Raw genomic sequence first — 13,518 nt, 5'->3', positions numbered from 1 at the left:
AACGACGCCTATCTCGACCGCTCACATCCCCCGCTCCACTTTCAAAATTTCACCACCCGACCGCCGCGGCGGTGCACGCGGTGGCGTGCGCGCTGCCTCAGCTGGGCCACCTCCAGCTCCTCTCGCTCGATCCCGGCCCGGTTTGCGCTTCGCCCGCTCCCGTTGGCGACAGAGCAGGGCTTGCCGCCACCGCGGACGCGGCGCCGTCGCCGTCGGGCATACACGCGCTCCGGTTGGCGGTTCTAGATCCGACGGCGGACGATCAAGATGTCGCGCCGCTTGTGGCCGCCTTTCCGCACTTGAGGGCGCGAGACCTACCATTCAGCGACCGCTTGGGGTCCTGGGACCGGATTCCGGACCTTGTCGCCTCCGTCACGGCGCTGCAGCAGGGGAAGGAGACCGGCTGCGAGGTAGCTCTGGAAACACCTGTCATATGGATGTAGGGTCCATGATGTACGTACTCGGAACAAAATACTTAGACAAGCAGTGCGACGAGACGTTGCAATATCTTTGGAACATACGTATTTCTGACAACGAACATTCGATAACCACGTTTGCTTGATCTCCACCTCCATCTCACCCAAGGCCCGCACGCATCTCCTCTGGCTCGGGCGCGCCCGCGTGGCTGCAGCTTGTCTCGGCTCGGAGTGCGGCGACGCGGCGGGTTCGAGCCACGGTTTTTCTGCACCCGGCGGCATCTGAGCATCCTCCGAGCGCCGTGTGAATGCATGCATATGCACGCTTCTTTGCAAGGTCTACTCACGAGGTTCTCGTCGCAGCGGTCCACTTCAGCCTTCATCTGGGCGACCTGGTTGATTCCGCTCTGCTCGCCGATCCGGCGCGATCCACGGACCCGTGCCACCCCGCTGCGGACGTACATGACGACGTTACCGGGGTTGATGATGAAGGGCGCGTGGAGGGCGATGCCCTCGTCCTCGCGCGAGATGGACGTGTTGTGGTCCGCGAAGGGTGGGAGCTTGAGGCCGAGACCGCCCTGCTTCCGCGGGGAGGTCGCCCAGGCAAAGTGCGTGTACCGCGAGTGGATCGAGGCCACTGTGAACGTGGCCCACACGCCCCGTCAGCGTCGTGTTCGCGGTGGAGCGTAGCGTTGTTCGTGCGCCTACGGATGGTTTGGTCGACGGGTGCGCCCAGCAGCTTTGCGTGTTCCCCACTGACATCGCTGGCGGAAGCGGCATGCCTGCCGGTGTCGATGGATGCCTGGAATGTCCTGGACGCCGCCGCGAAACGAACCTAGACGGAATGCGCAATCAACGGGCCATTTCCGTGGAACAGAGTGGGCACTTACGAGAGGAGAACCCTTGCAACGCATTACGACGTTCGGGAGCCGCACTCGTGGACGCCGGTTGGTGTGGGTGTTGGCAGGGGGATTGGGCGCGGGACGGACTCGCCGGCCTGGGTGCGATCTGGGTTGGTGGAACGGGCTGCGCGGGTTTGTGTTGGAACGATCCGTGCGGAACGAGCTCGGGCGACTCGTGGGGGCCGGGCGAGAGTCGTGAACCGACTCCGGATGGAGGTGCTGAAGAGTGCGGCCGCGCGGGTGGCGAGTGTAAAACTGATGAGCGGACGAGGCTCTCTTGGGGCGGTATTGAAGACTCGCTCGGCGCCGGTGTGCATACGACCTGGACGGGCTGGGGAATGCACTGTGCGTCGTCAGCCCCTGCGTTCCTGCTGATCCGACTGTTCGAGTAGGACGGCTGGAGATTCTGTGAGTCGTCGTTCCCTCGTCAGTGCTACAAACGCATACTTACTGCTCTGCAGGACGTTGTGGTGCAGCGGTGCGTGTTGGACGGGAGCGGTCGACTCGGGGGCTGGAAATACAAGGCTACAGTTAGACATCTACGAGGACGGAAGGGGAGAACGGCTCACATGAGGCAAGCGCATACAGGCACATGCGAGGGTAGGCGCGGGCGTGGCGCAGGTGCGAGGGGAGGCGCTCCAACGGCGTGTCGATGGGCGTAGTGCCAGGAGACGGAACGCACTACCTCGATGTAAGCGTGAAGGGAGGGACGGCAGAAGAGGCACGCGGCTCGGCCGTTCTTCGTGCTCCAACGAAATGTCCGTCACTGCTGAGAGCCGTACTCCCTGACCGCGTTCTGACGGTCGTCCGCGGTGACGAAAGAACCGTCTCCCCTGCCGTCAACTGTTGATCTCAAAGACGCCTAATGTGTAGTGTTGGAGATCGAGCATGAAGACGTCGTGCGCAGAGCACGTGGGGAATCGTGGCAGACGACGATGAGGACGTGCAGTAAAGACAATTCCATGTGAGCACTGGGACATGTTGTGTCGGAAAACGACTCACCGAGAAGAGGCAAGGCTGACCGGAGGGGTGTGCTTGTAGGTTCCGACATGTGCGGGGGAGAGGTCGGCGGGGTGCGCAGCAGAGGGCGCCAGGACGGCGCAATGCACCGCGAGAGGGCGGGCGCGAGGGGGGCAAGAGAGAACGGCGGTGGGGCGAGCACGAATGGCTCGCGTGCGCGGATCCGCATCCGGGACGGGCGTGAGCGAGAGGACGACGGGAAAGTGAAGAGGTTCGCAAGGGGAAAACGAGACGGCACCAGGACGGCGCAGTGGGCGAGAGGGCGCGGGCAGGCAAGAGAGAAGGTCGAGCGAGCACCCGCAGCCAGGAAGTGGGTGCCTTTGTGGGCCTGCACCTGTGCGCAAGACGTCATCTGGGACTGCGCATCGTCAATCTCATGGCGGCAACATCGCGTTTGGGAATCGCTCTCACATAAATATTGTCGGCCTATCCCGGTGGGGATTCGCAGCAAATATTCTCGGCGGTGTCGAGGGAAGGGCCGATTTCAGTCGTTTCGGCGACATCCGTGCCCCGGCTTGTGGTGACGGCTCGTGTCTCTAGGTGTGCGTGAATAATTACCGAGAGAGTCACCGCTGCAGCGAGATCTTGCACTGGACAGCAGTGGCAGGATGGTGAGGATGATGGGCGTCGCGGTGAGCCTGACTCGCGCGGCGCGAGAGGTGACAGTGACGGAACGCGTGACGGGACGCGAGTCTGCGCCGCTGCACCTGTGGGCCGTGGCCAGTGCCCGAAATGCATCCACTCCGCTTCATTCCGCTTTCTAGGTCTTCCCTCTCGCTTATCCGCCACTATGCATCCTCTGCCTCAATAACTCTGTGATCCAGGTTGCAACCGAGGCTCTTCGGGCTCTTTCTGGAACGACCAGCAGCCCTCCTCCACATGGTCCGCCTGATCACACACAACCTGCTCGCGTGTCACGCCAAAGGTTGCACCTCCAACAACTGCCCGCTACGCTTCAAGGCCGTCGTGGTCGACCTCCGCGACGCCTAATTCCACCGCGGCTTCCACCGCGGCCTCGAGTGGCCCGCGCTCGTCGACGCCGCACGCGAGGTTCGTTGTGACTGTAAAGACACACTAGCTGACATGTTTTCCGTCACTGTGCTACATACACCCACAGCCTACAGCTCAGGGATACATCCCTTCCCGCGAAGCAGCCGGAGATGGTGGACGACGGCTTTCTGAAGAAGACGCACCACGTCTTGCTCGAAGTGCGCACTGTCTCTCCCTTCGTTCTCCACGCTCGTACTGATCCCTACGTCCACCGGGCCTCCTATATCCACGTCGAGGACGGCGTGTTGGTGTGCGCAAACTGCAGCCACCTCTACCCGATCTCACACGGCATCCTGAACATGGTGCGTGCTTGTCCTTCGGCTCGTCCTCATACGCTCTTTCCCCCACCCGTCGCGCGAACCGCCTTCGTTTTTACGCGTCCTCTGTGCTGCCATCTTCCCCCCTTCTCGCCGTCCAATGCCTGGCTCTCTGTATCCGTCCTCCGTCCCGCGTCCCTTGCTGACTGCGTCTCTCCTCGCACAGCTCCTCGCGGAAAACGAGATCGGCTAGCCCGGACGCGCCCCCGCTCGCCCTTGCAAGCGTGTACCCATAACGTACTCTACGATAAACGGGATTGTAGACCACGACGCGTGTGCGATCGCGCTATCGACACGTATCGCCCTCGCGACGCTCTCGCGTCCCTCCGTCACCCCTTCCAGACCGGCCGCGGCAACATGGAAGCGCAGCGTGCGGGAGTCGATGGGGAACCAGCTGGTGAGCGACGAGATAGCCCGCGAGACGAGAAAGACGAGAGACCTTTACCTCGCGGACGCTTTGTGCGCACGTTCGCAGGGCCGTCGGCGTAGTCGCACACGCAGGACGTATGTACGTAGCACCGAACCAAACAATCTTTCATTCCCCTCGCACCACCTAAATCCGCATGACCGCCCCCGCCCACCGGTGCGGTGACCACAGCAAGTACATAGATATTCTACGAAGTCGCCGCCCGTCTCCCGTCTATTTCTGTCTTCTATGCCTCTATGCCGTGCCTCTGTACGTCTCTAATGATCTATGGGGAGGAGGGGTGCACAGCGGGAACGCGTACGACCGGAACGAGACAGACCATCGCGAGCGCGGAGCCGAGGGACCGACGCTGCCGGCCCGCGCGTCGTCGCCGCTCACGTTCAGTGCGTAGCCTGGGGTGTGGAGCCGGGGGTGCGGACGCAGGGGAATGTGCGTCTGAACGCGGCGGGGAGACGGAGATGGGAAGGGCAGTCAGAATCAGGGACGCGGGGTGGAAGAGGTCGGTCAGTGCAGACGTGCTTCTTGTTCCCATTCCCGTTCTCGACGCTCGCGAAGTACTTGAGCGGGCCCTTCGGGTTCGCCTTCAACTTCTTCGCGCCCTCGCTCCAGTTCGCGGGGCACACCTCGACGTGCGCGCCCTGCGGGGAAAGGTCAGCAGGTGGCGGCGACGGGGAACGCTAATTGAGGGAGAGATACGCACGGTGCACTGGAGCGCCTTCACGAGCCGGGTCGTCTCCTAGACCAAGCGGCCGACGGGGAGGTCGTTGATCGTGATTTGCCTTAACGCACGATCAGCCATGATCCTTGAGCGTATGCCGGTCCGCTGCGGATGCGCCTGAGGATGTCCTTGGGGTCGATGATAAAGAGCCCGCGGAGGGTGGTGCCCTCGGTCTCGATGAGGACGCCGTAGTCGCGAGAGATGGACAGGTTGCGGTCCACGATGAGCGGGAGCTTGAGGTCCCCCTGCCTGCGCGGGGAGGTCAACCAGGCAAATTGCGAGTACCGCGAGTCGGTCGAGGCCGCTGTGGACGTGGCCCATACGCCCCGTCAGCGTCGCGTTTGTGGCGGAGGGCGCCGTCTTTCGCGCTCCTACAGGTGTGCGTCCAGGGGCTTTGCGTGTTCCCCACTGACGTCGCTGGCAAAAGCGGGATGCCCCTGGGTGTCGATGGGCGCCAGCCATGTCCTGGGCGCGGCCGAAATATGAATCTAGGGAATGCGTGATCGACGCGCCGTTTCCGTGGAACTGGAGTGGGCACTTACCAAAGGAGGACCCTTCCAAAGTTCGCAATGTTCAGGAACCGGATTCGTGGACGGCGGTTGGTGTACGTATCAGTAACATCGGGCCCAGGGTAGACTAGGCGGCCTGCGTGCGATCTGGGTTGGTGGAACGGGCAGCGCCGGCTTGTGTTGGAAGAATCCGCGCGGAACGAGATCGGGCGACGTGCGGGCGCCGGGCGAGAGTCGTGAGCCGACTCCGGATGGAGGTGATTGCGAGTGTGGGGGCGCGGGCGGGTACGGGTATAAAACGGGCAAACGGACGAGGTGTTGAGACCCGCTCGGCGCCGGTGTCCATGCGTCCTGGACGAGCTCAGGCTTCCGCCGTCCGTCGTCGTCGATCTCATCCCTTCGTTTCCGGTGATTGGACCGTTTGAGTATGCGGCTGAAGAGGACAACGTTTCTGTAAGTCGTCGTTCCCTCGTCGGGGCGGCGAACGCTGACTTACTGCGCTGCGGGACGTTGTGGAAGGGGAGCGGTGGTGAAGCGGTGCTCGGGGGCTGGAAATACTAGGCTACAGTTAGGCAGCTGCGAAGACAGAAGAGAAGAACGACTCACTTGAGCCGAGTGCATACAGGCGCACACACCCACGGGCGCGGCCGAGGGGCGCTCCAACGGCGTGTCGATGGGCGTAGTGCCAGGAGACGGAACGCACTGCCTTGCTGAAAGCGCGAAGAGCAGGATGGCAGAAAAACCACAGGGCTCAGAGGGCTCAGCCGTGCTTCCCTGGCCATGGTACACGGTCATCAATGCGATCTCGACATCGGAGAGGAAGGAGAAAGTACGCACGATCTCGTACGCGAGACAGTTGTCGACGGTCAAGCTGACACCATGGGCGTAGGTGGCAGTTGTGCGGGGGGAATCGTCCATGAGATACGCTGGCGGGAGCATTAGGGTTAGTGCTGTCCACCACGATATAGAACGAGGGCCTCACCGGGGTGCTCGGAGTGATCGACACCGAGGAAACGTAGGCGGTACGGGCCCGTGAAATGCGCCTCCCACCTCCAACCTGGCTGCGGCCCGGGATCACCATCGGAGTCCAAGTCGGGCGCCGGGAAGTGCTGCCGAGGAAAGACGTTGAGGACGAGCACGACGGGCTGCACGAGATCGAAGGTCTCCGGGACTTGTCCCGCTCGGCGTCGAGTGTGGCTCGTTCTGTCGGCCGCATCCACTGCGTGAGCCGGCGTCGCGCGACGGGACGTATGCCCGTAAGCGGAGTGGCGGCGGCGACGACGACGACGACGAGCGGTGCACGTGGAAGAGCTCCGCGAGCAGCTAAAAACCCGCGATGGAGGCGAGTGGTGGGAGAGCGGACCATACATTCCACGCTGCCGTAGTCCACCAAGCTGGTTGACGATGAAGACGCGTAATGTTGAACAGAACGCGCGTGAAGACGTCGGGCGCGGTGGCAGCTGCAGTGGGGGATCGTAGTAGATGACGAGGACGAGGACCAGCTGTAGCAACGACAATCCCATGTGAGCACTGGGACATGGCGTGTCAGACAACAACGCACCGAGAGGCAGGGCTGACCGGAGGGGTGCGCATGCAGGGGCCGGTGTGGGCGAGGGAGAGGACGGCGGGAGGATGAAGCGGTGCGCGAAACGCGAAGGAGAGGGGGCCAGGACGGCGTGCGCAGTGAGCGAGAGCGCGAGCGTGAACGCGGCAGGAGAGGCGGGCACGAATGCGTCGCGTCTGCGCACCCCCAGCCGGGACAGGTGTGAGCGAGAGGACGGAGGTGGGCGAAAGGCGAGCGAGAGGGCCCCAAGACGGCCGGCGGCGGCGTGGGCGAGTCGAGGGCGCGGGCGGGCAAGAGAGCAGGTCAAGCGAAGATCCGCAGCCGGGACGTGGGTGTCTTCGTGCGCCTGCATCCGAGCCCAAGATGTCATCTGCGACTGGCTATCATCAGTCTCATGGCGGCGACGTCGCGTTTGGGAATCGCTCTCCCATATTGTCGGCCTATCCCGTCGGCGGATTCATATTCAGGTCGGTGTCAAGAGAAGGACCGATCGATCTCGTCGTCTCGGCGAGATCCATTTCCCGCCTTGTGGTGACGGCTGGTGTGTCCAGGAATGCACGGTTGAGGCCATGGCAAGACGCATGCATTGGGCAGCGACGGCAGGATGATATCGATGAGGCCCAAGGCCAAGGATGGACGTCGCAGTGAGAGCGGGATCACCGCGCCAGATCTCGCCAGCGGCACGAGAGGTGACCGTGACAGTATGTGTGACGGGACGCGTCGAGTCCGCGCCGGCGCTGCGCCTTTGGCCTGCCCGCGCGCCGCTCTCACTCTGCTCGCAATGCCACTCTGCTTGGTTCCCCCTTCTCTGTCTTTCCACCCGCTTATCCGCCACCATGCATTCTCTGCGTCAATCTCTGTGATCCAGGCTGCAACCGAGACTCTGCGCACAGTGCGGGCCCCTCCTCGATCACACACAACATGCTCGTGCGCCACGCCAAAGGCTGCACCTCCGAGGAATTCCCACTGCGCTTCCAGGATGTCACGATTGAAATATTGACCCCCGCGACATCGAGTTCAACGTTCAACGTTCAACGTCGACTTCCTCCGCGGTTTCCTCCCCCGCCTCGAGTGGCCCGCGCTCAGTCCGTTGTTCTTGCTATGAATGTAAAGGCCCAATACTTATCTGACCGGCCTTCCATCCCCGTGCTACTCCCACCCACCCTAGCTTGTAGATGCATCCCTTCCCGCGGAGCAACTGGAGATGGTGGACGGCGACTTCTTGAAAGAAGGTGCCCCACGTCTTTCTCGAAGTGCGCACCGTCCCTCCCTCCGTCCTCCACGCTCGCGCTCACCCCTACGTCCCCTGGACTCCCCAGATCCATTTCGAGGAGCGCGTGATGGTGTGCGCAAACCGCAACCACGTCTACCCGGTCTCGAACGGCATCCGGAACATGGTGCGTGCTCGGCCTCCTGCCTGTCCTTCGCGCGACCCACCTTCGTTTCCGCGTCCCCCTACTTGCGATTTCATCCTCCTTTTGCTCCTTCTCTTCTCGCGATCCAATTGCTGGCTCTCCCGCCCCTCCACGATCCACATTCCGCATCTGACCTCCGTCCCGCGTCCCTTGCTGACTGCGCCTCTCCTCGCACAGCTCCTCGCGGAACACGAGACCTGCTAGCCCGGCCGTTCCCTCGCTTGCCCTTGCGAGCGTGTACCCCAAACGTACTCTACGACACACAAGGCGTTGGCAGGCCACGACGCGTGTCCGATTGCGCTATCGATACGAAGGCCTCTGTCGTCCTTCCTGTCTCGCGGACTCGTCGCTCGCCAGCTGCTTCGCACCTCGCTTTCGGCTCCCTCACACTCCGCTGCCGTGTCGCCGCGGCCGGTCCGGAATCGGGTTGCGGAGGGACGCAAGAGCGTCGCTCGTGCGATACGTCTCGCGGACGGTCTCGGCGCATGTTCGCGGGGCCGTCGGCACAGTCGCACGCGCACGACGTATGTATGTAGCACCGAACCAATGTGCATTCCCTTTGTACCACCTGGATCCGCACGATCGTGCCCCGCGGCGACCACGCCCGACCGCTGCAAGTACATGAGTGTTCTGCAAAGCCGCCGCGAGTGCAGCGCCACGCGCCTCCCGTGTATCTCTAGTTTGTATGCCTCTGTGCCATGCCTCTATACGTCTCTAATGACCTATGGGGGAGGGGGGAGGGGCGCACAGCGGGAACACGTACAATCGGACACCAAACCAAACACCGGAACGGGAGAGACTAACGTGAGCGCGACCGACGGTTCCGGGGCCCTCGTCGTCGCTGCTCATGCTCAGTGCACGGCCTGGGATGCGAAAACGGGGGTGGGGCCGCAGATGCATGTACGTCTGAACACGGGGATCCGGCGGGGGCGGGGAGACGGAGACGGGAGTGGCAGTCAGAGTCAGGGACGGGAGCAGGAGGGGATCAGCCAGTGCGGGCGCGCTTCTTGCGCACATCCCCGTTCTCGTCGCCCGCAAAGATCTCGAGCGACTCCGTCGGGCCCGCCCTCATCGTCTTCGCGCCCTCGCTCCAGTTCGCGGGGCACACCTTGCCGTGCTCGTCCTATGGGGAGAGGTCAGCGGAGGCGGCCACGGGGAACGCGTAGGTGGAGGGAGAGACGCACAGTGTGCTCGAACGCCTTCAGGAGCCGGATCGTCTCCTCGACCGAGCGGCCGACAGGGGAGACGTTGATCGTCATTTTCCTGAACGCACGATCAGTCGCGACCGCGAGCCTATGCTGCCCCGCTGCGGACGCACCTGTGATGCCCTTGGGGTTGACGACGAAGAGCGATACCCTCGTCCTCGATGGGTACGCTGTGGTCCCGCGAGATCGACGTGTTGCGGTCCGCAAAGGGCGGGAGCCTGAGACCCAGGCCGAGACCGCCTGCTTGCGCGGGGAGGTCGCCTAGGCAAAGTGCAAGTGCTGAGAGTCGGTCGAAGCCGCTGTGGACGTGACCCACACGCCCCATCAACGTCGGGTTCGTGGGGGAGCGCGACGTCGTCCGCGCTCCTGAGGGTGATTTGGTCGGCGGGTGCGTCTAGGAGCTTTGCGCGTTCCTCATCGACGTTGCTGGCGAAAGCAGGATGTCGATGGGTACCAGGCATGTCCTGGACCCTGTTGCAAAATGAATCTAGATAATGCGTGATCAGCGCGCGATTCCCGTGGAACTGGAGTGGCCATTGACGAGATGAGGACCCTTGCAACGCATTCCAACGTTTGGAAGTCGGGCTCGTGGGCGGGGCTGGTGTACGTATCAGGGGCGTCGGTCACAGGGTGGAGTAGGCGGCCTGTGTGCGCTCGGGGTTGGTAGAACGGGCGGCGCGGGCTTGTGTTGCAAGGATCCGCGCGGAACCAGCTCGAGCGAGGATCATGAGCCGACGGCGATCGCGAGGGCAGGCGCACGGGCGGGGACGGGTGTAAAAGTGATAACCAGGCGAGGTGTTGAGACCCCCTCAGCGCCCCCGGCTGTGTGCATAAATCCTGGACGGGCTCAGGCTTGCGCTGCGCGTCGTCACCCTGTGCGTTCTTGCTGATTTGACCGTTCGAGTCGGACGGCTGGAGAGGACAGGGGCTCAGTAAGTCGTCATTCTCCTCGTCGGTCCTGTGAAAGCTAACTTTCGGCTCGGCAGGACGTCATGGACGGGGAGCGGTGGTGAAGCGGTACGTGTTGGGAGGGAGTGGGTAACTCGGGGGCAGCCACGGGGACAGTAGAGGGTAACGGCTCACCTGAGGCGAGAACATACAGGCGCATACGGGCGCGGGAGTGGACGTGGAGCAAAGGGTGACGGAGAGGAAACGTAGCTGGTACGGGCCCGCGACATGCGCTTCCACATCCGCGGCCCGGAATCGCCATCGGAGTCCGAGTCAAGCGCGTGGACGTTCTGCCGGGGAGGGGCGATGGGCACCATGGCCTTGCAGCTGCACGAAAACCTCCGGGAGCACGCCTAACTGGTTCTGCTCCGCGTCGAGCGTGTGCTCGTTCCGTCGGCGGCGTCCACTGCGTGAGCTGAAAGCGGGCGAAGCGACGGAAGGTTGTCGACGTCGCGCGACAGAGTGTATATGTGTGGGCGGAGCGGAGGCGGCGTCGGCCAGCGAGGGACGAGGAGGATTTCTGCGAGCGGGTACAAAACTGATGAACGCGAGCACTAGGAGAGCGGGGGAGATGTACACCACGCGCCCGTAGCCCGCTGAGGTACCAGGACGTCGAGCGCAGTGGTAGCTGAATGTTGGGGGAGATAACGTAGTAGACGACGAGGACGCGGACCTGCAATAACAACAATCCCATGTGCATGTGAGTACTGGGACATGGCGTGTCAGATAAAGACGCACCGAGAGGAGGCAGGACAGACCGGAGGGGTGCGCATACAGGCGACGGCACGGGCGAGGGAGTGGACTGCGGAGGACGCCAAATGCGAATGAGAAGGCGCTAGAACGGCGCAGTGGACGAGAGGGTGAGGGCGTGCGGGGCAACAGAGAAGGTGGGGCGAGCACGAATGCGTCGCGTCCGCGGATCCGCAGCCGGAACAGGCGTGAGCGAGAGGAGCACGGAGGGGCACACAAGGCGAACGAGAGGGCGCTGTGGGCGAGGAAGAAGCGGGCACCTTTGTGTGCCTGCACCCGCGTGCAAGACGTCGTCTGCGACTGGCTATAGTCAGTTTCACGGCGGCGACGCGTTTGGGAATCCCTCTCACAAATAATTATCGTCACATTCCGTCGGCGGATTCATGATCAGGTCGATGTCAAGAGAAGGGCCGATCCCGTCGTCTCGGCGACATCTGTGCCCGCCATGCGGTGACGGCTGGTGCGTCCAATTTTGCATAACTACGTCCATCGCGAGATGCATTGGACAGCGACGGTAGGAGGATGCCGGTCAGTATGGGCGACGCGTTGAGAGCGGGATCGAAGACAGCTGGCAAGAGAGCTGTCGACCGTGACACAATGTGTGACGGGACGTGCCCGCGCCGGTGACGGTGCGCCTGTGGCCTGCCCGCGCCGCTCTCGGCTGGTCTGAAGCTACTCTGCTCGCAATGCCACTCTGCTCAGTTGTCCCCTCTCGGTCTTTCCTTTCTCTGATCCGCCACCACGCACTCTCTGCCTCAATCTCTGTGATCCCCTAATCGCCAATCCCTCCTCATTCGGCCCCGTTACAAAACCCACCGTCCGCCGTTGGGATCTTCAAACCCCGGACCACTGCGACACGACGAGAGCGGCCCTGGCGGGCTACGCCTCCAACGCTTCATGGCCCGCATGAGGGAATTCCGCGCGAGGAGAGGACATGACGGGGAAGAGGATGATCGGGTGTCGAAAGGTGTTTATACTTACATGCACACCACCTGTCTAAGAACCCGCTCTCTGCTACTCCGTGGATGTTCAGCAACAGCGTACGCTGCTCGCACTGTAGTGCTGCCTCTGCAACGCCCGGTGTTCGCACGCGAAGGGCCTCGTAAGTCAGTATTCTAGCGAAATCGTTCTTTTCTTGCCAATTTGCGTGCCCCGCAGCTCAGGACAGTCTGCAGTAGACGACGGCTCCACTGCGCCGGCCAGTCAACCCCAGTTTGGAACCAGATACACTTCATTTCACGCACGTGTGGTTCCCTACGCGCTTACCGACGCCGTTGAAGAAGCCATTCGTGCACTGGCTGCCGAAGGTGACCCTCGGAGCCTCGCACGCTGTGCCCTGTTCTGCGTGTACTCCAGTCGTTCACTGGCGCCGTTCGGGTCCTCCTTCGCAAGAATATCTCCCTTTCTCCTCCTGCAAGACCATCCGAGGGCCGCGAATGGCAGCTCTCTAGTGTCGTCACTGGCGTCGCCTGGTCACCCGACGGCACGCAAGTGCTCGTTCAAGAATCAAGATGCCGTTGCGCACGTCCACGTCTTCAACCGTACGTCCGCCTTCGCGTGCCTGCGCTCCTTCTCTCTCTCGTCTCCCGTCCGCAGACGAGATCGACGAGATCGCAGGGCTCAGGGACGACGGCACCACGACCCGCTCGGCACAGGTCTCGTCTTCCTTCGACGGCCAGTAACTCCTTTCATACATGCACTACGACAACGTTGCGAAGCGCACGGACAAGAACTACTTATACAGTGTCTGGAAACGAGTCATCGGCACCTGTCACTCACACTTTACCAGGTTCCGCAACGGCGCTCGCGTGCCCAGCGAGTACATTTCCGCAACCCTCGGGGCGTAAGCGCACGCTGTGCAGCCACTGCTCCCTGCTCTCAGCGGACGTCTGTTCGCCGGAGGTCATCACCACCAGCCGACCTCTGACTGTGTACCGGGCGGTGTCATTCGCGGCGGGCCTTCACCTCGTCTCTGCAAACGCGACGTGCCTCCTTACCCCCGGGTCTCCCATGGCGTTCGACAGACCCACCAGCACCGGTCCCCCCGCACTACGCACGGACCGCCACCCCGCACGCGGCTGGTTCCCTCGGTGCGCGGCGCTCTCCGTGGACGGCCGCGCGGCCACACTCGCGGATGCCATGCCGGCGCGCACATGCTGGTTGGTCCGGGAGGTCGAGACGGGGGCGCCGCGCGAGGTCGATGTCAGGGTGCCCGCGACGGTCTCGCTGTCTGTGTGCGGATCGGTGGTGGGGTTCGTGGATGGGCGCGGGGAGGTG

The 13,518-nt window shown here is 62.9% G+C and overlaps 4 protein-coding genes across 4 annotated transcripts; 1 reads left to right on the top strand and 3 right to left on the bottom strand.

Annotated features, from left to right (window-relative positions):
* Positions 1 to 314: 314 nt before the first annotated feature.
* Positions 315 to 1,330, bottom strand: BXZ73DRAFT_99826 (uncharacterized protein; the record flags this gene model as incomplete). The annotated part of the gene is made up of 4 exons (XM_048028133.1): positions 315 to 416; positions 764 to 1,053; positions 1,125 to 1,251; positions 1,307 to 1,330. The coding sequence occupies 4 exons, from the start codon at positions 1,328 to 1,330 to the stop codon at positions 315 to 317; spliced, it is 543 nt and encodes a 180-aa protein (XP_047879396.1).
* Positions 1,331 to 3,217: 1,887 nt separating this feature from the next.
* On the top strand, positions 3,218 to 3,898 carry BXZ73DRAFT_99825 (Trm112p-domain-containing protein; the record flags this gene model as incomplete). The annotated part of the gene is made up of 4 exons (XM_048028132.1): positions 3,218 to 3,307; positions 3,359 to 3,388; positions 3,463 to 3,690; positions 3,872 to 3,898. The coding sequence occupies 4 exons, from the start codon at positions 3,218 to 3,220 to the stop codon at positions 3,896 to 3,898; spliced, it is 375 nt and encodes a 124-aa protein (XP_047879395.1).
* A 752-nt stretch (positions 3,899 to 4,650) lies between these two features.
* BXZ73DRAFT_1418 (thioredoxin-like protein) lies at positions 4,651 to 5,164 on the bottom strand (the record flags this gene model as incomplete). Its single annotated transcript, XM_048017493.1, has 3 exons — positions 4,651 to 4,770; positions 4,833 to 4,868; positions 4,922 to 5,164. Coding segments are annotated over 3 exons (399 nt in total), but the record flags the coding sequence as incomplete, so codon positions are not given.
* A 4,159-nt stretch (positions 5,165 to 9,323) lies between these two features.
* Positions 9,324 to 10,808, bottom strand: BXZ73DRAFT_76275 (uncharacterized protein; the record flags this gene model as incomplete). The annotated part of the gene is made up of 6 exons (XM_048022385.1): positions 9,324 to 9,461; positions 9,523 to 9,601; positions 9,657 to 9,804; positions 9,860 to 10,014; positions 10,085 to 10,501; positions 10,627 to 10,808. The coding sequence occupies 6 exons, from the start codon at positions 10,806 to 10,808 to the stop codon at positions 9,324 to 9,326; spliced, it is 1,119 nt and encodes a 372-aa protein (XP_047879393.1).
* Between the last annotated feature and the right edge of the window lie 2,710 nt (positions 10,809 to 13,518).

This window comes from Epithele typhae, assembly GCF_022376455.1.
Source record: "Epithele typhae strain CBS 203.58 chromosome Unknown BXZ73scaffold_14, whole genome shotgun sequence".
Taxonomy (NCBI): Eukaryota; Fungi; Basidiomycota; class Agaricomycetes; order Polyporales; family Epitheliaceae; genus Epithele; species Epithele typhae.
This window is presented reverse-complemented; position numbering and strand designations above follow the sequence as displayed.